Below are 26,797 nucleotides of genomic sequence, written 5' to 3'. Positions count from 1 at the left end.
GTAAAATCAAAGAGAGAATGAGCAACAGAACAAGAGAAAGGGGATAGAAAGCCATCAGTTACGTACCTCCTAATGCAGAATAAGCAGAGACAGCCAGTCACAGAACAGAAAGGTGATAGGTCATAGGCCATAAGGAAAACAAGAAGGCACATTTAAACCACTCATTAAAAAAATCATAGCCAAAAATCAAACCAACAGAAATAAACAAGTACCAGGGTTTGGGGGGGGGGGGACTAAAGACATACAGGAATAACCTTTGGAAGAGAGAGGTGTGTTCTTTTGTGTGACCGCAGAAAACCTAATTGTGAATCAACACAACAGCATTATTGGAAAAGGTTTAAAGTTTTTTTTAAACAACAACAACCCTGTAATCTATCAGATTCTGCTACCTTTACGAAAGAAAGAGCCGGGACTCGGTTTCGGCTGAGGTTTTCAACCCCAAGAAGCTGGAAATCAAACTTCACTCAAAATTGTGAAGTAGGAGGATAATAAAGTAGTAATAAGACAAAAGAATTATGTAAAGTGGTTGGTAATATTTGAGCAGAAACTAATACTGATTCCATTGCATTAAATTTTCAACGTAATAGTGGGGCGGGGGGGGGATAACAAAAGCAGCACATGCTAATACACAAAATAAAGTATCAGGGAAATTATCCACTTACTGACCTAATTTCAGCAGCCAACCTTCTCGGTCTGGGTTAAAAAACGTGTGAGTTAAATCATTCCCATCATCTTCTGGGATTTTAAAGGGCTCATTTTTAATGCTTTCGTATAAATTCTGGAAGAAAACAGGAGAGGAAAAGTTTAACACCACTGCCAGGGCTGCAAGGTGCAGCCAGCAGGTTCTGTCAAAGCACCTCAAAGAGAAACTAAAATCAATTATTTTCGTAGAAACTATTTGCACGATCATATCTGCAAATATTTTTGCACTTTTCATGGGCAAGGTAAGCATGCATTGTGCTAGCTATGTTAATTGTTCAACAGTAGGTCACAAAAAAGGCAAAAATGGAAGCACTGAAAATTAAATAATCTGTAAACATGTTCAACCATTCAAAACACACCAGGAAACACCTGAATCAGGTAAAATGGGTTTGCATGAATCTCTCACTTTGAGAATCATCCACTTTACAGAAAGCAAAAAGGCTAATGAGATTTTTCCTTGGAAAATAGTAGTTCTACTTTGGAAATCTGCAGGAAGAAGCACCTACCTGCAAGATACACACTCGTTTTATATATATATATATATATATATATATATATATCTCATAAACATCTTTCCATATTCAGCAGGACATAGAGGTACTATGGTAGTTGAATGTGAGGGAAGAAGCAGAGGCCAGCTTGGTCAACACATAACAACCATGATAGGTGAATGTACAGTTAACCATTTGTGTTGGAAGCATTTGTTCATCTTCAGAGATGGAGCTCCTATCCAGGAAAGGTTCCGTAGTAAAGCACATCTTGCATGCAAAAAGGCCCCAGATTCAATCCCTGGCATTTCCACTTTAGGACTGCCAGAAACTCTGGAGAGCCACTTGCACACAGCACAGGCAGTTCTGAGCTAGATGGACTAGAGGTCTCACTCAGCTTGTTATGTACCAATGTCAGTTATGTAGATGTGTGGAGGACATTACAGTTAATGGCCCCTTGCTCACACAAGAGAGTTAGTTCAAAATGCTGCATAAAGTATAAACACAACTGAACAAAAGCAAGTGTAAAGTAGTGGCTGGCGTAGTGGACCTGGAGACTGGGGAAACCCCAGTTCAGTTCCCAGCACAGTCCCTAAAGACTGATTGCTGTCCTTGGGGGCAAGCCAGCTATTCTCAAGCTAGCATTACTGAGAGAATTCTTTCTCCAGAGATCCAGTGTTACATGATAATAAATCCTACTGTGTTGGTTCCCAAAGAGATCAGTGCCAAAATTGATGCACTTCTTTCTTGGCCCCACATCAAAAGCAGAAAGTCGGCACACTTGCCGTTGTAAAAGCAGCTTACCCGCAGCAGTTCCTCGGGGAGGTCCCCGCCCTCGTTAATACCTCGATTCATAGATATAAACCGCTCCACTGTTGGTTTGTCTCTGACATTGTGGTTGTGTAGACTAGTGTTTAACATAATGATTGCAAAGGATAGCACATAGCATGTATCTGAAATGTAGCATCAAAGCGGAATGATTACTCTTCGTAAAACCAGCCCATGGCTAGTTATTAATAAGAAAGCAAGGGCATGAGAAGCCCCTTCTCTTCTCCCAAAACCCCAATGGTGATAAGTCACACTTTGCAACCGGAGCTTTGAACCCACCCAAAGTTCTTATGTATGCCAGAAAAGAGGTAGCTAAAGTGATTGTATGAAGATTTACTGCTTTTAGAAAAGAGCATGCCTGAACCACTCACAAATTAGTCTCAATTTCCCGTAACTTAATTACCATTAAACAACATTCCAAAGCAGGCTAGATTAAAGAGATGAACAGTTCACCTCTCCCACTTGGGTCTCCTGAGAGGAACCATGGGTCTCAGTGGAGACACTGAGCCAGAGAAATGAGCTTGGACTCTTGTGCTCTCTCCAGTCAAGATTGTTACAGGTTTCTAGCTTCTTGTCATCCAATTTTTACCCAATATTACTGACACAATAAACACAATCAGGCTAGGAAAGCCGTCACCACTAACCTGTAGACTGAAAGACTCCAGGGTTACAAAGGCAATAACGTGAAGCAAAAGCTTCCATCATGCGATCTATTTTTTGAGCCTCTCCTGGAAGCCTGAAACTCCACAGGAACTGCCTGCAAAGATATACATTAACTTGCATGTCAGATATCACCCACTACAGTATCTCTTGCTACAACACTATCAAACACTATGTCTCTGTAGATCAGCACTGATTTCAAGTTTCCCCCCAAAATAAAATTGGTAGCCTAGCAGCTTATGTTAATCAGATGCCCCAGTCATGTGTTACAATGAGCCACAGCTGATGGTTTACTATGACTGTGCCCAAGAGGGCTCTCCACTTGTGCATTGTGGGAGAAAATCATGCTTCCTGGCTTAATATTACACCCAACCCAGGATCATGGTATGTATTCCTCCCTTTCCTCTTGTCCGGTGTGGCCACATGGACAGTTCTGGGACCTTTCACTTCTGTTTTAAACTAATCATATCTTGTCATGACTCATAACATCTGAATCAAACAAACCACAGTTAGTACTAACTAGGACTTACTAAACTAAACAATTTCATACCATGCTTTTATGAAACTGCCTTGCATTAGTAAACTACAGTTAAGATTGACCATTGTTTAGGATTTGGCTACAACACAAAAGTACAGTTAATTGGAAAAAGAAGCTTGCAATTTCCTCACTGCACAACCATTCCTGTAATGCTATGGGTTAACATTAAGTCCAAAGGCAACTAGAGTAATCACTCATCTCCACCTGGGTGAGTTCTGGCAGAGTTCATTAACACTATTGCCAGCAATGCTGCTCTGCTTATAACACCCCTTTGACCCTTCAAAATAAATTATTGAAATGCACCATGAAACAAATTATTTGATGGTAACATTGAATTATATAGGCAACAAAACTTATATCCTTCATTTAACAGCATGCCAAACTTGAAAGAGGAGTTATTTACTGTTTTGGGTAACATTGTGTTATCAGTGGTGAAGGTTCAAACCATAATAGGTCAAGGTAGTCTCTAACACTATTTGCTGTGACTTATCAACATGGCCTGGAATTCTTCTTTTCTTTAGCTATATGATTCGTAACCTTATATTTCACTCTCTCTCTCTCTCTCTCTCTCTTTCTCTCTTTCTCTCTTTCTCTCTCTCTCACACACACACTGTTATTTGTGTTGATCACCAAATTGAGGCATTGGGGGGGCAGATTCTGTTATTTTTGTGGCCTCTGCTTAAAAATTGCAAATATATTTAGGAAAAAGTTGTAAGAGAGGTTTTTTTTTCGTGTGCTCACCTTAAGGCTTGTACAAGATTGAGATCAGCAAACTCATGGAGTTCAACAAAAGCCTGAAGTACTTTAATATTAAAGTCATCCCTGTGAAATAAAACACACAGAGTAAAATGTCAGCGGCAATTCATTTCAATATTCTGACTTCTTTTTTCCCCAGCCTGCCTATCCACAAGGTTTGGCTGCTCACATGACCAAAGGGAATCTGGGCTTCATCAATAACAGGTGTCCCAATGGTCCTTTGTCCCTTCTCTTGCTTAGCCTCTGCTATCTAGGTGGCATTGGTGTGCATAGATACATACATGTGTGACTTGAACTAGGGCTTCCCAGCACTCAGGTTCCAGTGCCTTATCTCTTATGGCACCAGCACTCAAATGTCCACTGCAGAACCTAACTCTGGAACTGCCTTGTAGGTTGCTGCACCCACCTGCCCCAGGTCCTATAAAGCCCCAGCCTCAGAGCTGGCTCCTTAAGCCTACAGCACTCATCTTTTGCACAGTGAGACTCCCTGCTGACCCAAGACACTTTGCTGCCTAAAGGGGAGCAGCAAATCCTCCCCTCCACAATCAGGCTGCATGATTTTCAAGGCCAGTCGAGTTATTTTTGCACCTGCGGCAGAAAATCTCACAAGTGCCTCTTGCTATCCCCTGGCAATAAAAACACAATAATAATAAATTAAATAACCAACTATTTGTTGCCCCCAAATTCAACTGCCTAAAATGGTAGGGATGGCTGTCTACGCTCCTGCTCCCTTTGATCCTTTCACTGCTACCTGACCTCTGCCTGTTTCAGACCACACTCACTTCTAGCCCATGAGGGCTGACTGACACCCAACTCCTGGTCTCACGTCCCTATTGCCTAGAACTTGAATCTTGACTGAGGTCCAACAATATTCCCACATCCAGTTCCCCAACCACAGTGAAATACTGGATGCACACCAAGCTGACCCAGTTAAGAGGCATGGCACTGGTGTGTCATATACCAACATTGTTCCTCAGATGATCCTGCACAATAACCACATGTACACAAGAAGGGGAAGCAGGGATCCAGAATATGATGATACTTAAAGCAGGGCTAAAGTTGTGGAGTAACCACTCACTCAACAAGGACATCCATGCTTAGCATAGGCCAGACAACATCCAATTTGAGGTAGTCCAACACAATGCCCTCCTTAACAAATAACCATGCTGTTAGCTGCCCTGAGAGAAGGATTTTTTATTGAAAACTGCAGGATACATATTTAACAACGGCAATAAATGCATCAAGTATCCAGCCAGTGCAGAACTCAACTTCTTCTGGCTTGCTTTCAAACAGGGTGCAAATAAGTTCAATTTGCAAGTAGTCACCTGCAGGACCCAAGAACCCTCTGTATCTGAACTGGCAGTCAAGTTGAACCGAATATGAGCCATGTTTGTTCTCAGTCGCCTGTAGTGGGAGTAAAAAGCTATACAAGCAACTTGTTTGTACATGCAGTTTCCCATCTCAAAGGCAATGGAACAAACATGCAATTCCCAGAATTACAGGCTTCCCAGAATTCCCAGAAGTTAGGAAGAAAGAATGAGCTTGGGCTTCAGTTTGCCATGACATTTTCAAACTTGGCATTACAGTCATGAGGACTAGAAACCTTTCCCCCCTTTAAATCAAACCTGGAAATCTCAGGACTCTAATAAAATCAGTGCCATTATGAACTATTAAATTGACCGATGGGTCAATTTAATATTTTAATAAGCAACATAAATTTTATTCTCCTATACACTGTACAAAATGTAAAATCATATAAGGGCATGAATTATGAACTATGCATATTTTATTCTCTTTTTAAAAAAGAGAAAAATGGTAATACAACTAAGGTAGTTATTCTTTGACTCAGCACCATTCTGAATTTCAATACTACTGGACTCAGATGCCCTGTAATCCTTAGGGTGTGTTTGAATCACATCATTAAATGAAAATGTTGCAGATCAGCTTCTAACTCAACAACAGGTAGGCGGGTTTCTAAAGCAAACAGGTGCCTGAATCGCCTCCTTAAGTGTACATAACAAACCTTTTCAAGTATTTTAATTAATATGTTGAAAACTCCACTCATTAAATAGGATGTGAGCAAGTTGTTGCTGTTATAAATACAATAGAAGCTCTTGCCAAGGGGAAATTAGTAGATCAACGCATCAAAAGGAATGTTTTTATCCTCAATGGGAATGGAATAAGGAAAGTAATTAATGTTATTTAGAAAATACACTCAAGAAGAATCCTTCGGAGAAATACCTCTAGGTTTCCCTCTTGGTTATACAGTACACAACTTCAACCTTATCTGGACATTGTACAGCCATTTCTAGTCTGTATTTTCCAGCAGGGTGGAAGCTGGTAGAGGAGGGGTAGAAAATTCTGTCCCTTGTCCAGAGGTCCACTGCAATCCTATGCTGGGTTCAAAAGAGGGGATTTCCCTCTTCTGGCAAACTACTTGCTTTCTATGTTGGACACAGAGGGAGGTTGAACTGCTCTGTCCTGGTCTCCCTGCCCTTGCCAATGACGGTCCACTGACTCACTTCCACAGGGCCACTTTGCTTCAGGCAAAACAGAAAATGGTGCTCCCACCCTGACACCTCTCCCCTCCCCCTCCATTGCTGCTGCCTCCGCAGTGGCAGGTAGTGGCAAAGGGGGTGGCTGGGCATGGAGGAGGAGGTTAGAGGCGGCAGAGGAAGCTGGATCTGCCACCTGAGGCTACTACCTCACCTTGCTAATGGGTGGACCAGCTAGTGCCTGCATGCAATGCCTTGCCATCTATGGCAACCGGGCACTATTTGCTATCCATTTTTTATAAGCTCTTATTAAAGCTTTTTTCATGATACAATAAGATAAAAGAAACTATTCTAAAACGAAAAACAAAAACAGAGAAAGAGAAAAGAAAGTGGTGGGCCCTCCCAGCTCTTGCCTGAGAGCTTTCCTTTCTTCTCCCAGTCTTTCACCCTGGGAAGTCTTCCCTTCTCTGACTTCTTACTCAGGGTCCTTCCATCCATCCACCCATGTGTGTGTAATCCTTGGACCCCAATAACGGCCCAGAGCAGAGGACACCAAAGGAAAACAAAACAAAAAAGAGAGAAGATAAAAGAACAAACTTATAGAAGAAAAGACAGAGAGAAAAGAGAAGACAGAAGAATAAAAAGGACTTCCGATTTTCCGTCTGTCAGTTACATAAAAAATTATTCAAAAGTATTTGTTATCCTGCATGCAAGTCTGGTTCACTATAAGAAGCAAGTGGTAAATGCAGAAGGTTTAAGACTAGTTCAGAGTAAACAAAAAATGCAGTATTTTCAGCTGAGTGCAAGAACTTTGCCTCCGCAAAGTAGTAGGAGTAGTAGTAGTAGTAGTATTTCTATCCCACCTTTCTCCCAGGCACACACACATAAAGACACTCACAAGATTTCAGACTTTCTTTTTGTTGTTTAATGATTTATTAAAAGAAGGTAGTGGTGGTACCACTAGGGTAACCCATACTAGGTCCTGGTATCACCCTTTTGTGGGTCCTGACCCACCAATAAAGAACAGTGCTCTGGAACTGAAATTTAGATGTGGGTGTGAAGACCAATTGTAGCTTAGCCATGGGCTCTTTGGGTGGCTTTTGACAAGGAACTCTCCCTAAGGCTCAGTTAATGTATAAAACAGAAATAGTGACAACACAGTTGTCATCCATCTGTAAAATAGAAATAAATAATGACCACATGATTTTTGGGAGGATAAATGAAAGAAAAAATATATAGTTTTGCCTGCCCAGAACCTTAAAGCTATAAAATTCCTCAGTTTGAACTTTCCATCTCAAACATTCAAATTATTGCATACATTGTACATTTCTGTACTGCAAGCTGATCCTCCCCAAAGACAGATGGGCATATGAGGATGTCTTTTAAATATATTTTTAGTATACATATAGACATTTAACCATCGGAAGAAATGTCGAGAAAGTGTTTGGAAAATTCTCAGACACTAAATAACTTGCTAAAGATAATACACACTTGGGTCAAACTTATCTCCCCTGAACTGACATGCCATTCACAAGTGGTACAACACAATCCTAAGCTTGTTACTCAGAAGTAAATCTTACCAAATTCAATGAGACTTACTTTCAAGTAAACATGGCTAGGACTGCAGTTCTAAACACTTCCTAGTTCCACAGTGCCGCTAAGTATTAAGCTACAAAACTTTCATACAGTCCACACAACTGCCTCATTGGGGCAAGATCTACTGGGAAGAGTTGCTGTGTTCACTAGGCCTGGCCTCCTGAGCTATTTGTTAGGTATAGGACAGGTGGGCGCAGCTTGGCAAGAATGGCCTCACAGGGCAAATATGAAGGCCTAGCAGGTTTAATTAGACCCACAGAACAAAAGTTCCCCACTCCAGATGTACATAGTTAGCTACACTTTCTTTTTTAAAAATATATTTTATATTAGCCACAGTTTATTGACATAAATTAGGAACAACACAAAAAAGCAGCTCAGTTCTGTTGCAGAACAATGTTCTTTAACTTTCGGACTTCCGGGTTGGCGCCATCGCCGAATGGCGGACTCCCTCCGAGCTCCGGAGGGAGTCTGCTCGGCAGGGGCTGGGTCCTACCGCGCCGGCGACGCGGGGACCCTCAAAAACCACGGGCACGGAGCCCGTGGACATGGGGACTCGGCTGGCACCGCTAGCGCCCTCCCGACTCGTGAAGGAGCCTTTTTAAAGGCTTCGGATCGGGTGCCGGGGAGTGGCGTGGTGCTTTGAGTCCATTGCTTCCCCTGCCGAGCGCAGCCGCATGCCATTCGACGGAGAGCGCTGACTTCTTCCATTGGAAATTCGGACTATCAACAACAACCCGTGAGTAATTGGGAAACCGGGTACAAAAGGAGAAAAAAAGAAATTTTTTTTGGATTCGGCACGAGCGGGGGGGATCTAAAAAGGAAGTCAGTCCCCCCCCTGATTGTAAACATTCTAAAACAAGGACTGGGTAACCAAGATCGAAAGAGAAGTTTATTGCTGACAAAAATCATTATTTCCACGAAGGGAAATTACAAGAATTGTGCTGGAGGAGAAGAGTGGAGGGTGAGAGGGAAAATGCAACCCCCCCTGGGAACCGGGGCGATTCGTAGAACCTGGCGAAGAGAGACGGAGACTTTGACAGCTGTCAAAGTAGCTGTCAAAGCTGGAGAATATAAAGAGGACTTTGTTATAAGGACTTTGCTGGCTAATTCTGTTACAATTTGACACAATATGGATATAAACTGTCGGAAAATAAGGAACAACAATTTGACTTTTGGATTAGAGGATATAAAGTTACTACAATCCCCCTAGAGGGGTTTCGGGACATTACAAGTGGTCGTATGTGGAAAATCACTCTGGGATTCGCACAGGACTTATCTTCTGGGAAAGCTGCAAAACTGACATAGTATTTTGTCTACAGAGGTGTTTACATTAAAAGGAGACAATAGAATTTTCTATTGAAGAAAGGAAGGGACTGGACGTAAGTTTTTGTTCCTGAACAACAAACCTCTGTAGAGATACCAGATTTCGGAATAAGAACGTTTTAGCAGCTGAACAAGACAAGAAACCTGAGAAAGTAAGGAATAAAAAGAACAAAGGACTAACTACGACACGGAAAGAACAATGGGAGGAGCAGCAAAGACCAAGGAAATTAAAGGCATCTATTAGACTGGATTTTTGAAGCTAAACATTATTAAAATAAACAAATTAAAAGAAAACCGGCAAGGTGGAATGGGAAAAATCTGGCCATGGACTTGAGATCTCCAGGCTGACAACATATAGACTGATGGACATGTGGAATTCAAACCGGGGAAGGGAAGGGGGAGTTTTGGAATCCAAAGGCTAATGTAACCATCTTTTTGAAACTTCTTATACTTTTTATCTTCTATTTCTTTATATAACTTTTGTATATTATGGTATTTTGATTTGGCATGCTTAAAAAAAAGGGAATTCGTGGAAGGAAATTGGGGTTGATCTTGGGGAAAAATCTTTTTTCTTTTTCTGTTAATGATGAGGGATGATGATAAAATTGTATAATTTAAATTGGTTAATGGGTTAAACATATTAAGTTTTAAAATGGGAGTGAGAGCTTGTGGAACCAAATTAATGAAAGGGGAATACAGTCGGGGGGGGGAGGAGGGAGTCCTAGAAAGAAGATAACGAAAGTAAGGCTCTAAATGTATTCTATCTTTTCTTTTCTGTTATTTTTCTATATTATTGGAAATTCTAATAAATATGATTTAAAAAAAAACAAAAAAAACAATGTTCTTTAACTTTCAACTGCCTACATTAGAAACACAAGAAAGCCTTACTCCTAAGAAACTCTGAAATACCATGTTAGATATTCACACCCAAAGCGACTGAGAGTATCTACTCCTCCAGTATGAATTACTACTTTTATTCATGCCATTTTGCGACTGCAACGGAGCTTGTGAACGATGCCCCATATTTTCGTCTCCAAGAAGCATTACATCACAATAAGGCATCTGGTATCTATTAAGATACTCTCTGCCAGAGTCTGTACTATTTTCAGTCACGTATAAGGGAGGGGGGGGTGAGGGACCTGAAGCTGTTTGCAGACCAGGAAATCCAGGTTAAATTGGATAAAGAAGCTCTCAAGATGATTTAAGTTTGCAGTCTTTGCTATACATTGATTGCAGTTTTGGTTCTACATTTTAAAGATCAAATTTGCAGCCAGAATGGCCTTTATGCTTAATATTTGTTCACATTAAAAACTAGGGGATGCTGCTATCCCTCTGAAGTGCCTGCTTAAACTATATATTACCACCAATAAGATGTTCACAGAAGACAACATTAAACAGACGAAAAGTACTATTATTAGGACACGCAGTAGCCTTGCTGATAGCTAATAATTATGTAGCCAGCTGTCTCCTAAGATTAGCAGGCTCTTCTTCTGTGGTCTCAACATAAAATTCCACACATGATTGTCAAAATCTAACTCTGAAACCTCCCAAGATTTGTATCACAAACCCAAGCATTTAATTATCATTAATCCTATACACTCATTTTTATAAGTGTTTCCTCTACTCAGGAAAGCATGTATGAAGAAGATACACCTGTGCAATGTGTCATTTTGCTTCCAGTTAGAAGAAACAGTCTCTGCCCAACCACATGCATTCCTATCTAGATCTTTAAGATCTCTGAGTTTCAGAAGAAAAGAAATGCAATGGAGAAAATGCCCCTTGGAATTCACAAACCTATATGAGCTGCTTCGAGCTGTGGTAGAGCACACACTTTGAACACAGAAGGTTCCACATTCAATCCGTGCCATTTCCAGTAAGAAGGATCAGGAAGCATATTATGAGGAAGGCTATGAGTCAATGTTGGAGATCCCTTACAAGGATAGGGAAGGGCCACAGCTAAATCACAGAATATATACATCATATGCAGAAGGCCCCAGGTCTAATCCACAGCACTTAAAAGGATCAGGCAGCAGGTGAGGTGAACACATGAGACCCTGGAGAACTACTGCCCAAACAAAGTTGACAATACTGGGATGGTTTGGACAGACAACCTGGTCTCATGTATAGCCGCTTCCTATGTTCCTATCAAAGGAATAAATAATAAATGTGCTTATATAAGGAGGTAAGTTGAATATTGCAAATGACTTAGTAGGGAGGCCACAGTTGATAGGATAAAGTCTGTGCCTACAGACTCTCTGCTTTCTATAGCTGCCCATTAAGATGCACTGCTGGTTTGCTGTACTGTGGTCACCATATGCTTTCAACATAAATATTTAAGCATTTTAAAACAAAAACAAAAACCTCAAAGTACATTTTCATCTGTTGGGTAGTGGGGTGATATTTCTGCACCATAGTCATACTGGAAAAACTTCTCAGGTGTCCCTATTTTCCTGCATGGCGTATACATTCTTACAGATGTGTATGATATACAGCCAGGGTCAAAGAGAACAAGAAGAATCAAAGCATGGCTCCCCATGTCCAGCTTAACATAAAAAGACACACAGGTTGTTCTCTACTTACCTTTCACCGAGATAATCTCCAATGACGGTTTTATTTAGCCCTTCCCCTTTATAAAGGAACTGTGCAATGTCCTCAGGAGTATTCTGCAATAGGTCATTTTCTATGAGGAACTGGATTCCCTAAAAAGCAGCAGGAGGAAATGAATTCAGTTGCTTTCGTCTTCACAAGATTATATGTTCTGGAAATATTAAGCTGTGGAGTTATTATATCGATTTCATTGATAAGTAGGAGTTTGCCTATGGTTGACAAATGCAGCCTCATCTGTGCACACCCTCCTCAAAGCTCACCTTTTCTGGGAAGCCTTTGGATCATCCCCCTTACCTTACTGAAACTAAAACAAAATACGTATAATCAAAATAACTAGCTATTATGAACGTCCCTGCTGAATTACACAACAAAGTCCTGCATTCTGCTCTCGCAGTGGCCTATCAGGTGCTTAGGGGAAGTACACAAACAAGACATGAACACAATAGCACTCTTCCTTGCCTAATCATGTCTCCATAGCATCCCAATATAAATTCCTTGTATCACTAGTTAAAAGATTATAAGTAGTACAAGATGGAAAATAACTCTGCCCAAGGCTTTGGACAGCTGCTTTGTAAATTGATTAAGGACTTTTTAGCCCGACTAAAGGGCAGTTAAAGCAGTTTACAAGATATAAACATAAAATGTACAATCACAATTCACCTTAAACCCTCCGAATAGATAGCAGTGGAAATAGGCAACAATATTGTTCACCCCAGGATAATATCATTAAAAACAAATAACGCAATCCAGCACCAGATGAAGCAGCAGCAGCAGACTAATATGCTTTCAAGGAAAATACACTGGAAATAAATAGATCTTCAATACACATTTGAAGACTCATAAAGACGAGGGCTGCATGACCCTAAATTGAAACAGATAATACTGAGCTAGATGCACCAGTTGTCTGAGTCAATACAAGAGACCTACGTATGTTTAGAAACAGATTAAGGAATTTTAATCTGCCACATCTTTAATCCCCGCTTCTTTTCTCTATTTTTTCTTTTTCAATATTTATTAAATGCAGGTATACTGTTGACAAGCAACTGATGCTTGTTGTTTGCAAGTCTTTTATTATTACATTAAATCATTTTAGAAGATCTACTAAACAAATAGTAATGATATAAATTATTATCTATTCCATGTTAGCCCTCAGGATGCAAATTACAGAGATAATCTTCTTATAACTGAATATTTGTCTGTTCATCATGCTAATGACTTGACACACAGCATGATCTGGGAAACTTCAATGTGAGTAGATAGAAAAATAGATAACACCATGTAATTACAACTGTATCATCAGATAAAGCAGTTAGTTATAGTAATCTGAGCCATGGAGCTAACTGTGACATTAGCATTCAGTGCATTTGTATCTATAAAATTATATATAGCCTTAGATATTATGCACCGTATTTTAATCTAAACTTGTGTCTTTATTTCAGCTAAGGCTGAAATCTGTAATCTGACCAGAATGGGGTTTACCTCTAAGTAAACATACATAGGATTGAAAAAGAGCTCCAAATAATGGTATGTCCTGAAGTCAATAAAATAATCTCCAATTCTGTCAAATGACTTTGAAATAGAGCACAGACATGTGAGCCGGTTCAGACATAACAGACAGTTATGATTTGGTAGTAACAATAATAATAATAATAAATTTTATTTATATCCCGCCCTCCCCAGCCGAAGCCGGGCTCAGGGCGGCTAACAACAATAAAACAGTACAAAAGTACAGCATAAACAACACTCTAAAATCATTCATTATAGAATTAATTAATTCAAGCCGCTGGCAACCATTGGGCCAGAGCTCCGTGAAGATTGCCGAGGGAGGGAGTCAGGCTGTGCCCTGGCCAAAGGCCTGGTGGAACAGCTCTGTCTTGCAGGCCCTGCGAAAAGATGTCAAGTCCCGCAGGGCCCTGGTCTCTTGTGACAGAGTGTTCCACCAGATCGGAGCCACAGCCGAAAAAGCCCTGGCTCTAGTTGAGGCCAGCCTAACTTCTCTGTGGCCTGGGACCTTCAAGATGTTTTTATTTGAAGACCGTAAGTTTCTCTGTGGGGCATACCAGGAGAGGCGGTCCCGTAGGTACGAGGGTCCTAGGCCGTATAGGGCTTTAAAGGTTAAAACCAGCACCTCAAACCTGATCCTGTACTCCACCGGGAGCCAGTGCAGCTGGTATAGCACCGGGTGAATGTGATCTCGCAGCGAAGACCCCGTAAGGAGTCTCACTGCAGCATTCTGCACCCGCTGGAGTTTCTGGGTCAGTCTCAAGGGCAGCCCCACGTAGAGCGAGTTACAATAATCCAGTCTGGAGGTGACCGTCGCGTGGATCACAGTGGCTAGGTCAGGGCAAGAGAGGTAAGGAGCCAACTGCTTAGCTTGGCGGAGATGGAAAAATGCCGCCTTTGTTATAGCTGCAATCTGCGCCTCCATGGAAAGGGAGGTGTCGAAGATTACACCCAAACTCTTAACAGACAGTGCTGGCACTAATTGCGCCCCCGCAAGAGATGGGAGTTGCCCCCCCAATCCCATATCGCCCCGTCCCAGCCACAGGACCTCTGTCTTCAAAGGATTTAGCTTCAACCGGCTCCCACATAACCATCCAGCCACAGCTTCCAAACATCTGGTCAGTGTGTCTGGGGCCGAGTCAGGATGGCCATCCATCAACAGACAGAGTTGGGTGTCATCGGCATACTGATGGCAGCCCAGCCCAAAACTCCGAACAAGCTGGGCGAGGGGGCGCATAAAGATGTTGAAAAGCATCGGGGTACATGAATTAAATCTTTTAAAAGATACATGGACTCACACACTGCTATTCCCTCCCTCCCTGGCTTGTAGAACATCCTAGTTTGCTGTTTCATCTGAACTGTCAAAGTAGGGTTTGTGTTTGCCCTGCAAACCAGGATTGGTAACCAGGATCAAACCATCATTTCCAATGGTGGTTTACAGGGCAAACACAAACTCTGGTTTACCGGGTTGGAAAAAGGCAAATGGATAGTTTGCCAAACACTAAGGAGGAAGGGTGGGAGGGAATCATGATGCATGAGGGGAAGAAGTCAGCAGATGAGCCCAATGGTCCTTAAAAGAAAGGCTTGTTAATATTGCACCAAATTATGGCTTGATGTTCTCTCTAATCCAGACCACATTAGGGTATGTCCTCCCCTTTTTTATTTTCGGTTGGGAAGCAAGTTTGCACCTTTTTATCCAGGTTGGCATGTGTGCATTTTAACAGGATTTAAATGAGTTTAATCATGTTTTTATTACTGGTTTAATTGCTGTTATCTTAAGTAGCAATGGCACTTGCAACAATGCAACAGAAATGGCAATGGTTCATTTTTAAAATCAGCAAGCTCAAATGTTGTTTTTAAAAATAAACTGGAGATAATGAAAAACAATATTTGTGAACAAATGGAACAAGCATTTGGATGCAAGCAAACAGGTTGCAGAAACAACAGCAGTAAAATATTTTGCTGCTGGACAATTCAATCAACAACTGCAACCTACTTTATCAGGGCAAACCCAATGCCATTTTATCAGTCTGAGAAGCTATTTTTAGTATAGGAAACTGTATGCTCTCTCTTTCCCCCACCCCACCTTCCCTCTCCTCTTTACCCAGTCTCCCTCTGAATTGCTTTACCATCTAGAAAACTTCCCTGAACACCCAGCTGGAACATGAATACCAACAATCAACTTCATTTTTAAAAATCGCAAAGAAAGATGCACATTTTGCTGCAAAGGGGAACATGTCTGCCAACCATGTTTCCACTCATGCCGGAAACCACTGAAAGCAAAGAAATTAGTTACAATTCAAAATCTCATCAATAGACTCCATTTTTAAAATCTGTATGCTTCTGAAATTACTTTCCTTTAATAAAGCCTGCTTTCTGGAAATTCAGATGCCCCAAGCAAATATTTTGTCATCTTTGGAAACAAACCACTTAGGAAAACAAGACTCCAGACCTATTCAAGCTTTTAGAGCAGGAAAAAAAGAACAAGAAAAAGGCAAAGAACTGAAAGAAGAGGCAAATATGTGCTGGTGAAGCTGTCTCTCAAAGATATGAGATAAGGAGAATAAAGTGCTTTATATTATTAAATACAGTATATGTAAACATTGAGCAGCAACATCTGCTGTGCTCTTTCAGAGGAACAATAACATGAAGCAATACAGAGCAGGGACTAGTCCTGGGTGCAGGGCTGTATCTGCTTTCTGTGCAGGATCAATCCCTGGCATCTCCAGGTAGGGATGAGAACATTCCCTGCTTGAGAATCTGGATAGCTAGGCTACTGGCCAGCAGCAACAATACTGAGCAATGGGTCAATGGTGTGACTCGGTATATGCCAAACACTCTAAGGCAGTTGCCTAGCGCAGCACTGCATGTGACACGGGGAAAGGTGAGAAGTCCCCCTAGAACAATGGCATCAACCATGAAGCTCCATCTTGGGATCATCCTTGTGAAGTCAGCCTTGATTCCCTGGCAGCGGCTGTCTGTTAGCGCTTATGCCAGCACAGGTCTCTATAAAATCCCCACCAAGGAAGAATACACGTGCCTTATGTGCGCTGATGAAGCAAACAGAACTAGGTTTTGGGAAGGAGACAGGAGGACTCTAGGACCCTGTCAGAGCCCTCAGGTCTCCTTCCCTGTGCTGCAGCTCCCTGCCTTGCCTGGGGCTGCCAAAAAAGGCCTAGCAAGCCACACGTTGGACCACCCTGCCTTAGGTGAATGGCTGAGACAGTCTTATTTTGCCAGTCTTTGGGGTCATTTTTTATTTGTACCGACTGCTACAAATGGTTTGATGTTGCTCTGGCTTTTTAACTGTCCATTCTTCTGTACAGTTATACCTTGGGTCCCAAACGCCTTGGTACTTGGACGTTTTGGCTCCTGAACACTGCAAACCTGGAAGTGGGTGTTTTGAAACCCAAATGTCCAACAGGGCTTCTGCAGCTTCTGATTGGCTGCAGGAGCTTGCTGCAGCCAATAAGAAGCTGCACTTTCCGAACGTTTTGGAAGTCGAACAGACTTCCGGAATGGATTCTGTTTGACTTCCAAGGTACGACTATACTTCATTGTGATTTTATTGTATATATGTTTTAAATCTAATTTGCAAGCTGCCTTGGGATCATAACTGAAAAGTAGGATATAAAACTTCATAAATAAATAAGCATACATTCTCAAGAACACAACAGTCCTACCTTCTTGGGATCCATATTGAACTTTTTTCTTCCCATAGCTATTTGTTTATTTCTCTGTGTAGTTTTGCTGTATATTTGTAAGGGAGGAAATAAAAGGAAAAGAATATTACACAGATGTATTTGGTTAAACATCTTTGATGTTTACATTTTAAATGTTATTTACATGTTCATCTTATACAGTCAGTATGAATAGGATGGAATGGCTGAACTTTTACTCCCAAAGTGAAAGGGAAATATTTACCCTAAAAAACAATTCAAAGTAGCTTTGACTTCATTTTAGATTTTTAATACATTGTATTTAAACCCTCCTGACATACATTAGAGGAAGGGCATTAAAGAGGATAATGTGCATGGCTTTAACTCACAAACCAGTTAAACTGGATTATTTCAATCCAAGCCAATTGGCGGTGCAATCTTTGGAGTCTCTGTACCGGCAAATAAGCCTTTAGGTCTGCAATGCTAGCACAAAACAGCAGCCTATGATGTTGCAGTGGCTGAACATGCCAGCTGAGGACATTGTGCCAGAGAAGTTGTGGGAGTCTGCACTATGTTAGCTGCATCACACAAAGACAGAAGAAAGTGTTGCAGAAACGAGGACACACTGCATTCTAATGGCATTCCAGTCAACACAAACCCAAATGCACCCAGAGTGACACACTGAGTATTAACTTTAACAAAAGTACTGAAAGTGGCAGACAGCACAGCAGGCTAGATACACCCTATTTGCTAAGATCAGGATGCTACTTAATTACTTTGGTGTATAAGTAAATTGCACAGCCCTCTTGGTGGCTGCTTCCCAGACTTTAGAACTCCCTCCCTGGAGAAGCTAGACAGGCTGCCTATTTGCCATCCTTCTGCCAGCAGGTGAAGACAGCCTTTTGGGAAATGACTGCTTTTAACTAAAGGGCGTGTGCCATTACAATTATTTTTATTACAATTATTTGTATGTTTTAAATATACAGTATTTTATAGATTTATATAGCTTTAATTCTATCAGTGTTTTTAATCATGATTTTTCCTATATTTTTAGCAGTTTTTAAGGGAGAAAGGTGGGGTATAAATAAATTAACAACAACAACAACATTTTGTGTCCTATAGGTTCCAGACACAGGCTCCATTGATTTTAATGGACCAAATAGCAAGAATCATCTTAGCCAAGTTTAATACTAAATGTGCAGAACCTACACAAATGCACAGCCATCAAGGGGAAGCTTACAATGACACAGGAACAGTGGTATTATGTGCAAGGTAAAAGGGAGAGACACATCCCAAAACAGTGCACTCAGTTGCCATTTCTCAACTTTGTAGTGCCTGCGGTGCTGAATATCATAATCATGGGGCTAACTAGTTGCTGTACCCCATCCTGCATTTGCTAAACTAGCTCTTTGTGGGAATAAGCAGTAAATGTCAATAATAGAACTACTTCTAATTATTCCCCCCCCCCTTGAATACAGGCAGTACTGTACATAGAAGATGATCAAGGTCTCTGCTGGAAGTTAGGCTATTTCTGCAAGGCCCTCAAAAAAGCTGAAGCAACAGAATGCTGCTTTTCCATAAAGCACACATGTGACAAAGTCAGCTTACCTTTCCTCTACACTTGTCAAGTTATCGATTTCAGTCATAACCTCTGCTATTTCAAATTTTAACCGCTGCAAAAATGAGAGAAGAATACAAGCGAACATTAAACAGCTTTTCCAAAAAATAGGTGGATTTCACTGGCTTCTTTTTGAATTTAGAAACAGAGCAACAATCCTATCACAAAAGTCTGCTCTGGTGTATTTACCTGCAATATCATACTATTCACACACCACTATGACATTTGGGTGTATGAGGTGTTAGGGGAGGGGTAGTACCTCTGGTGGGGGACACCTTGTGCTCCTTCTGGGGTAGTTTGTCCCCCTTTGGTCCTCACCCTGCACTCAGTTCTCACATGTGGCTCCTAGAAGCTGTCAGCATGCAACAACAGCCACACCTAGCAAATGGTTTTGACTGGCTGATAGCCAATGGGTCTCAAACCCTCAGTGAGTTAGGGCCTTCCCCTGCATGAGAAGACAGGGCTCCACCAGATTGAGCGCATAAGACCAATTGTGGGTCCAATGGTCAAGAAGGCAGTTTCTGCACATGTAGAGGGAAGTAAGGGGCAGATGGGGCTTGTCAAGCTGGGAAGACAGCCCATGTAGGAGAAGGAAAACTCTGATCCTAAACCTCTGCTGTCTTGTGGGATATCTTCAAGAAAAGAAAAGAGTAAGGAGTAAACCCTACACAAATCCGGAGTGGAATCCCAAAAAAGTTGGATGGGGCCTTGTATGCCTCCTTTCAGCAACTACTGCTGCCAAGCTGGTGCCAAACGTATCGCTCTGCTTTCCTTTGGACCACATCAGTCAGACCAAAAGGGAGGTCTTATCGTGTGGGCAGCCCATGCACACTGCCCAGGCTTGCGCGCCGGGGAGGTCACTATGTGCTATAATGCAGTGATTTGACTTCACCCCCGGAGGTGCTCTCAATTGTCTCTTGAGACAGATGGATGCCAACAACTATGACATCAATTTCTGCAGAGGTACAGTACTTGGAACACCTAATTCTAATAGCAATTATTGGAAATTAATCTCTTCAGACTGTGGTAAAAAGCTAGCATAGTGTTTTACAACTCAATACACAGTTCGTACCATTAATTTCAGAGCAACCGACATTTTGATTTAAGGAAAATGTTTACCTCAATATCATCAATTAATTCTTTTTTTCTACGGCGAATATTGAAAAGCTCTTCTCTCTCTTCTACAGAAAGATCATCAGGCACTGGAGGGGAAAACACACACAATTATGTATAATTGCTTTATACTCTGGTACTTCATGTTTCACAAGTAAAAGTCTCATTCACATCAACAGAGTTTGTGCCAAGAAAGCACAGACAACATTCTTAATGACCAACTTTGGAGAAAATAGTGGTTCCAGTATACAGAACTTGGTATTAACTAACAAATGCAATTGTCTCAGGGTTTCAGTATGAATGACAGATAGTTTCCACATTATGAAAAGTAAACTGCTTTCCATTCTATTGTGTATTACATTCATATTACAAGCATCATTCCAGTAATCAAAGGGCATTAAAGTCTTCCTTCATCTTGGTTCTCTTTTAAATCTGTTTTATCCTCAGTTGTGCCTCAAGTCAAGTACAGCCAGCAAACGGATTGCAATGGCACTTCGTGAACCAGTAGGAACCAGCAAATTTGTTCAGCAATTACATTAAGCCATAGTTTTTTGTTGCATGCATAAGCCTGCTTCCCACTCCCCCCACCCCACTGCCCTCATATATATTAGGCGGTAAAGAGCATATGCTGTTGAGTTGCATCCAAGCATACCCACTGAAATTAATGGAGACAATAAAAATTGGTTGGATACAGCCCCCCTATTTTTAATTAATTGTTATTTGTCATTATGTCTGAACTGGAAACTGTAATTAGTTTTCACTATACAACCCAGGATTTTAAAATCTTAATGTGAAGATGGCTCGTCTGAACAAACCATCATTAAAGCTAACGACAGTTTGTGCTAGTTCTGACATAACAAAGCATATTTATAATATGTTTTCTTGTGAAGAGAAGCTCTTGTCATTTAGGGGAAGTATTAGTCTAACAGTAAACACCTTCAGGCTGCCACATTTTCCATACATAATTCAACACTGTCAACTTAACAACTGGACTAACACATCTTTTCAATGAGGAGGTACAGCACAGGGTAATTTGGAAACTGTTTGCTTTAAAAAAATGATAAAAGCAGTTCGTGCCTCAGACTTCATGATAGACAAATACTGAAATAATTAGCAACTTTACTTTTTCCACATTAACGGTAAAGTGTGATAAATGAAGTCATTTATACAGCAAATGCTTTTTGCTTATCTAAAAACACAAACATTTAGAAAACTGGATAAAAAGAAGCAGCAAATGTTACTTTTTAAAAAATAAATATTTTTGTCTCTTCTTCAATGTATTTGACCACTACTGAAGTTACTCTCAATACCAAATAAACACCAGTTGGAAGCATTCAGAATACTTGGTATTCTGAATATAAATAACAAAAGAATTAGGAATATAAATCATAAAACATAACGAGTATTGCCAACTAATCAAATTTACTCTTCCATATATATATATATATATATATATATATATATATATTCTAAACTGCAAGGAAATACCATGACAGAACAATATGCAGTTTAGTTATCCACAACCACACCTTTTAAAAAAAGTCAACTCACAGCAATGACTGGAAAATCTTGAGTATAAAAGTCCTCCATTTTAAATAGGTTTGCAAACATGGATGCTTCTTCCTTCTCATGTGATGATATTTAAATTATTCATTCATTTATTCATTGAATCTATATACCAATCTATACCCAGAGGTCTCAGAGCGGTTCACAGAACAAAATCAAACTATAAAACCACAATATATATATATAATCAAAAAAACAACAACCCAATAACACCCCCCCCCCAAAAAAAGAACAGCAATTTATAAGGGCATACAATGTCAATCAAATCAACCAAAGGCCTGGTAAAAAAGGAATGTTTTTGCCTGGTGCCTAAAGGTGTATAATGAAGGCAACAGGCTAACTTCCCTGGGGAGAACATTCCACAGATGGGATGTGGAATTTAAAACTACTATTTTCTGTTGTGTTTCATTGAATTGGGGGACGTGTCTGTCACTGTCCTGTAGTCAGCTCCCATATAATTATGGGTAACATTTCCAGATCATGTAGGCACTTCTCAACCCATCACTGCACCACCATCAAGATCACTGACTCTGGTGTGGGGAAAACCCATACGAAGGAGAGCATTTACACATCATAGGATTTGGAAACTATAGCCAAAGAAACAAAGAAACTAGGCAAAAGAGCTGAAATTATGAGAAGACATTATGGTATGAGACCCAAATTATGCAACTAAGCTGTAAGTGACAAAGCTTCCAGTCATGCAACACAAGGGTTTGCTACTGTCGGAGTTTTGGTGCAGTGTAACACGACAATCCTAAACAAAATCTTAACTCTATTGGTGGTCTGCTCTAGAATTCAGTGTTCTGTGGAACAACACTGTTAAAAAAAACAAAAACACACACACAAAAACAGGTGCAACGAGAAGAGGAAATAAAACATGCTAGTGTAGGCATATTTCCTCTGAAATTAGGAAGAGGAAAGGTAACCTCCACCCAAATGGGTCACTGTTTTATTCTGATTCACTTCTGATTCATATTGCCACCCATTTTTCTAAAAATACCGCTACCCAAAATGCTACTAAACCATGCAGTAGTGGTGTCACAACGGGGCGGGGGGGGGGGTATGCCCCGGGTTCCATGTCTGTGGGGGTAACAAGAAGTCACCCATCCATCTCTGCTGTCATATGTCATTTCTACATACCTTAAATCATCCACAGACTTTTTGTGACATGGTACTGAGGATGTGTTCTAAAGAGAACTGCCTCAAGACACCAGAAGGCTACAGCACGGACAGCTTCTTAAAACAATACTGAAATATACACCAATAAAGATTTCCATAGATGAACGAAGCCTCTAATATTAAGCATTTTTAATAATAATAATAATAATAAAGCTAAAAACTGTTTTCTAACTATCAAATTCCTAACATTTTTATAGTCCACTGCTTTGTGCAGGAAGTGCATGGGTGGAAAGGTCACTTTTTTTTTTTTAAGAAAAAAGAAAGAAAACAAGAGATTTCCTGCACAGGGCAACAGTTTCAGCACAACTGAGCAAGCAGCTGAAGCATACCTTGATGTCATCATGATACAGTTACAAAAGAAGTTTCCATTTCTTTTAGTGCCAGAGCATACAAAAAGTCAATTACCAGGGCACATGAAACAATTTGTTTCAACTTCGTTCTACGCAAGAAAATGCAAAATCTATTGGTTAATTCACATTTCGTTAATGATAACCAGAACCATCCACAGTAAGGGCTATTTTAAAGATGGGTTTCAATGAATAGTGAGGAAAGGCTAACCTCAATAAGATGGTTTTAGAAGAAAATTGCTTGAAGACTCTTTAAAAGCTCCTAATCAATTCTTCCTGAACTGCTGACCTTTACTCCTCTTTCCTTAAGTGAATTTTCGCCAGCAGAACAAGCAACACAGATAGCATGGCCCATGATGTGTATGCCCCGCTCAGTGTCTTTGCATATAAATGCAAATTATATGACTAACAGGACAATGCTTTCATTTTTAAAAAACATAGTACATCAGTTGGCAGTTTTATTTTCAATCCCTTTCCTAAGTATCCCTCATTTGTAATACACCTTTTTACAGCCACCACACACTGGGTCAACATCTTCAAGTAGCTATCCATTACAACCCCAAGTTATCATTCCTAGGCAGTCACTGTCAGACCTGCTTAGCATATAAGTGAAATTAGGATCTTTTGTCCCAAAGTGAACCACTTTACACTGAATTGCATTTGCCATTTTACTCTCTATTCACTCAGTCTGAAGATACCCTTTAGAGCGCCTCGCAATCCCTTTTAAACAACCCTGAACAATTCGGTATCATCAGCAAATTTTGTTACCTCCCTCGTTATCCCTAACTCTAAATCATTTATGAGCAAGATAAAACAACACAGGTTCCAATATGTGAGGGACTCTACTTTCTACACTGAGAGAACGGCCTACTACTTTTTACTTCCTGTAAAGAATAGGCAGAGAGAGTACAGCTAGGCAGAAAAAACGTCAGATTATCAGTGTCCTCAACCCTCCGCCAGACTTTGGACCTTGCACCATCCTAGACAGAGGGCAGGCCACCACACTGCACAGATACCTGAATTAAACCAAGTCAACAGTCTCCCCATAGGTCACTTCAGGGTCTCTTCCTCCATGCAAAGTCTGGGTAATTTACTTGCAGGCCATGCCAGGGTTTTTTAAAGTTAATGTATAAAGCTAAACTGAGGACTGAAAGTTATGGAACTAAATTTCCATTTATGTCTTTATTAGCAGTCAGTGTACTTCTTTAGCAGATTACGTTCCAGTCACAGAATTTTGTTTGGAACAGTTTCAAAGATGATGCCCATTTGCAAGCCCCAAAGCCCAGCTTTGTGAAAAATCTGGACTAGTACTTCCACCTCAGAAGAGATGTAAAAACGGGTGCTGTCAACAAGTTTGCTTCTTGTCAAGAGGCAGACCAGTAGCATTGACATGGTATCATGTGACAATTAAGCACACAATCCCAGTAATAAAGGCACTTTAAAAGGTTCCAGAGTGTGGTCAGTTATTTTCAGTAAAATACAGAATGGTATTCTGTTTTTTGTTAAGACGCATGTTCTCATTACAAAAATGCCTGCTCTATATTCCAGTAAAGCTTGTATGATATTGGGGGGGGGGGCAGTGGATTGAATAGCATGGTTATTTTCAAGTCAATACCTATTACAAACACAACTGGAAAAACTAAACTGACCGGCCTAGTCCATTATTCCGAACAGCTTTTATTGTGTCCACTGTTCTACACACACACACAACTTTTCTACTTAATCACTAGAATCTTTCCCAACTTCCATATAACATTTATAAATAAGGAGTTCATCACTTGTAAGCTTCTTAGGATCTCACAAAAATTTCCTACAATGATAGATTCGTGGTCAGATTTCATTGTGGGACAATATTTTTCAATACAAACAATCCCAGCAGAATATTTGTCAAGGTTCACCCCTGTCCAGAACTGAAACCTGGGGACACCACCCCAATAGATCTCTATCTCCCACAATGTTGAGGAGTCAGCAGATCTAGACATTTCCACACCAATTGCCTTGCCTAGGTTCCTTTTTGGCTCTCAGACCTTATCCTTCACCTCCAGGCTCACAAGACAAAAGCTAGTGAGTCAGGCATTCAGGTGGAGGAGTTAGCAGGTGTCTAGATCTATGACTAGCTGAGAGCAACCAACAGGTAAAACCTTCAACTCCTATATGAGACTGAAGTCTGAGCTGCTTCCCTGCTGAAGCAGCAGCTCCCTTGGAGCTTCAAGTTCAAAGTGTTCCTGACCAGGATTAATGGGACCTATTTAAGCAAATATTCAAGCCTTTTTACTCCCCCAACCCAAATATTCCATGGTGGAAGAAATACAGGATATAAATGTAATAAAATAAAGGTTAAGCTGTTCTAAAAATCAGTGGCTCAGTTCCAGAAATCTATCTCACACAAAGCCCGTCTACTGCAGTTTACAGCAGATCACAAGTTCATCTTCAGCCACCTACTTTTCTAACTATTACAGGGTTTTAAGCAAACTGTGTATTTATAATTCTTAGCAGAATCAGCACTCCTCTGCACAGTTTCCCTTCTCACAGAGGAGAGCAGGAAGTCATGTGTGTAAAAGGTCCACAGACCCTTTGGATGACTGCCATAGTATACAGATGCTGCTAGTTACAGAGGGCCTGACATACACAGTCTAATTTTGGAGGAATTCCCTTCAAGCAGGCATTCTCGTATTTTATTTTCCATCTTTTAAAAGCACAATTTTGGTCTGGGGATGTAAACACACTATGTTGCACTACCAGAAACTATTCAAGTTTTCTACCTTCCAATTTCTGTTTGTTTCAGTTGCCCACACACTCACATCCTTACAGGCTGAATCACAGTATTACATAAGATTGATGCAATTTCCTCCAAGTTTTTCCCACACTCTTCATGTCCCATTCAGGGTTAGTATGGTAATTATTAGATGGGAAGATTTTTACCAGGTAACACACACACACACACACACACCCCAATAAATTATTCACTCACTATATCTTAAGCCTTCTCTCAGATGTTTCTACAGTAAAGGCAGAGCAAATTTCACAGATAGGACAGAGCTTGCAGGGCAGCAGTTGAAGAAGGAGCAAAAAGGGTTTTCTTGTGTGTGTGTGTGTTTCTTTGTGGCTGATTAGCTGCTCTCCCTGTGCAAAGGTCAGGGATCAAATTTGCAGATGACACCAAACTGGGAGGGGTGGCTAACACCCCAGAGGACAGGATCACACTTCAAAACGACCTTGACAGATTAGAGAACTGGGCAAAAACAAACAAGATGAATTTTAACAGGGAGAAATGTAAAGTATTGCACTTGGGCAAAAAAAATGAGAGGCACAAATACAAGATGGGGGACACCTGGCTTGAGAGCAGTACATGTGAAAAGGATCTAGGAGTCTTGGTTGACCACAAACTTGACATGAGCCAACATGTGACGCGGCAGCTAAAAAAGCCAATGCAATTCTGGGCTGCATCAATAGGAGTATAGCATCTAGATCAAGGGAAGTAATAGTGCCACTGTATTCTGCTCTGGTCAGACCTCACCTGGAGTACTGTGTCCAGTTCTGGGCACCACAGTTCAAGAAGGACACTGACAAACTGGAACGTGTCCAGAGGAGGGCAACCAAAATGGTCAAAGGCCTGGAAACGATGCCTTATGAGGAACGGCTAAGGGAGCTGGGCATGTTTAGCCTGGAGAAGAGGAGGTTAAGGGGTGATATGATAGCCATGTTCAAATATATAAAAGGATGTCACATAGAGGAGGGAGAAAGGTTGTTTTCTGCTGCTCCAGAGAAGCGGACACGGAGCAATGGATCCAAACTACAAGAAAGAAGATTCCACCTAAA

At 40.8% G+C, this 26,797-nt stretch overlaps 1 protein-coding gene and 1 long non-coding RNA gene across 2 annotated transcripts in view; one reads left to right on the top strand and one right to left on the bottom strand.

Moving 5' to 3' along the window:
• CYTH3 (cytohesin 3) overlaps positions 1–26,797 on the bottom strand; it is a 79,580-nt gene that overhangs the window by 15,922 nt on the left and 36,861 nt on the right. Inside the window, exons 2-9 of the mRNA XM_080981181.1 lie at positions 19,893–19,975; positions 18,764–18,828; positions 17,180–17,246; positions 11,967–12,085; positions 3,958–4,038; positions 2,663–2,775; positions 1,995–2,143; positions 667–778 (exon numbers count right to left, since the gene is read on the bottom strand). Coding sequence (XP_080837307.1) covers positions 667–778; positions 1,995–2,143; positions 2,663–2,775; positions 3,958–4,038; positions 11,967–12,085; positions 17,180–17,246; positions 18,764–18,828; positions 19,893–19,975 — 789 coding nt within the window. The remainder of the gene's footprint in view (positions 1–666; positions 779–1,994; positions 2,144–2,662; positions 2,776–3,957; positions 4,039–11,966; positions 12,086–17,179; positions 17,247–18,763; positions 18,829–19,892; positions 19,976–26,797) is intronic.
• On the top strand, positions 16,240–18,770 carry LOC308463124. Its single transcript, XR_013979456.1, has 3 exons — positions 16,240–16,705; positions 18,278–18,427; positions 18,634–18,770. It is a non-coding gene; the product is annotated as an uncharacterized lncRNA (long non-coding RNA).

This window comes from Podarcis pityusensis (assembly GCF_964106645.2).
Source record: "Podarcis pityusensis genome assembly, chromosome: 14".
In the NCBI taxonomy this organism is placed as follows: Eukaryota; Metazoa; Chordata; class Lepidosauria; order Squamata; family Lacertidae; genus Podarcis; species Podarcis pityusensis.
The sequence above is the reverse complement of the archived record's forward strand: the minus strand, read 5'-3'. Positions and strand labels throughout refer to the sequence as shown.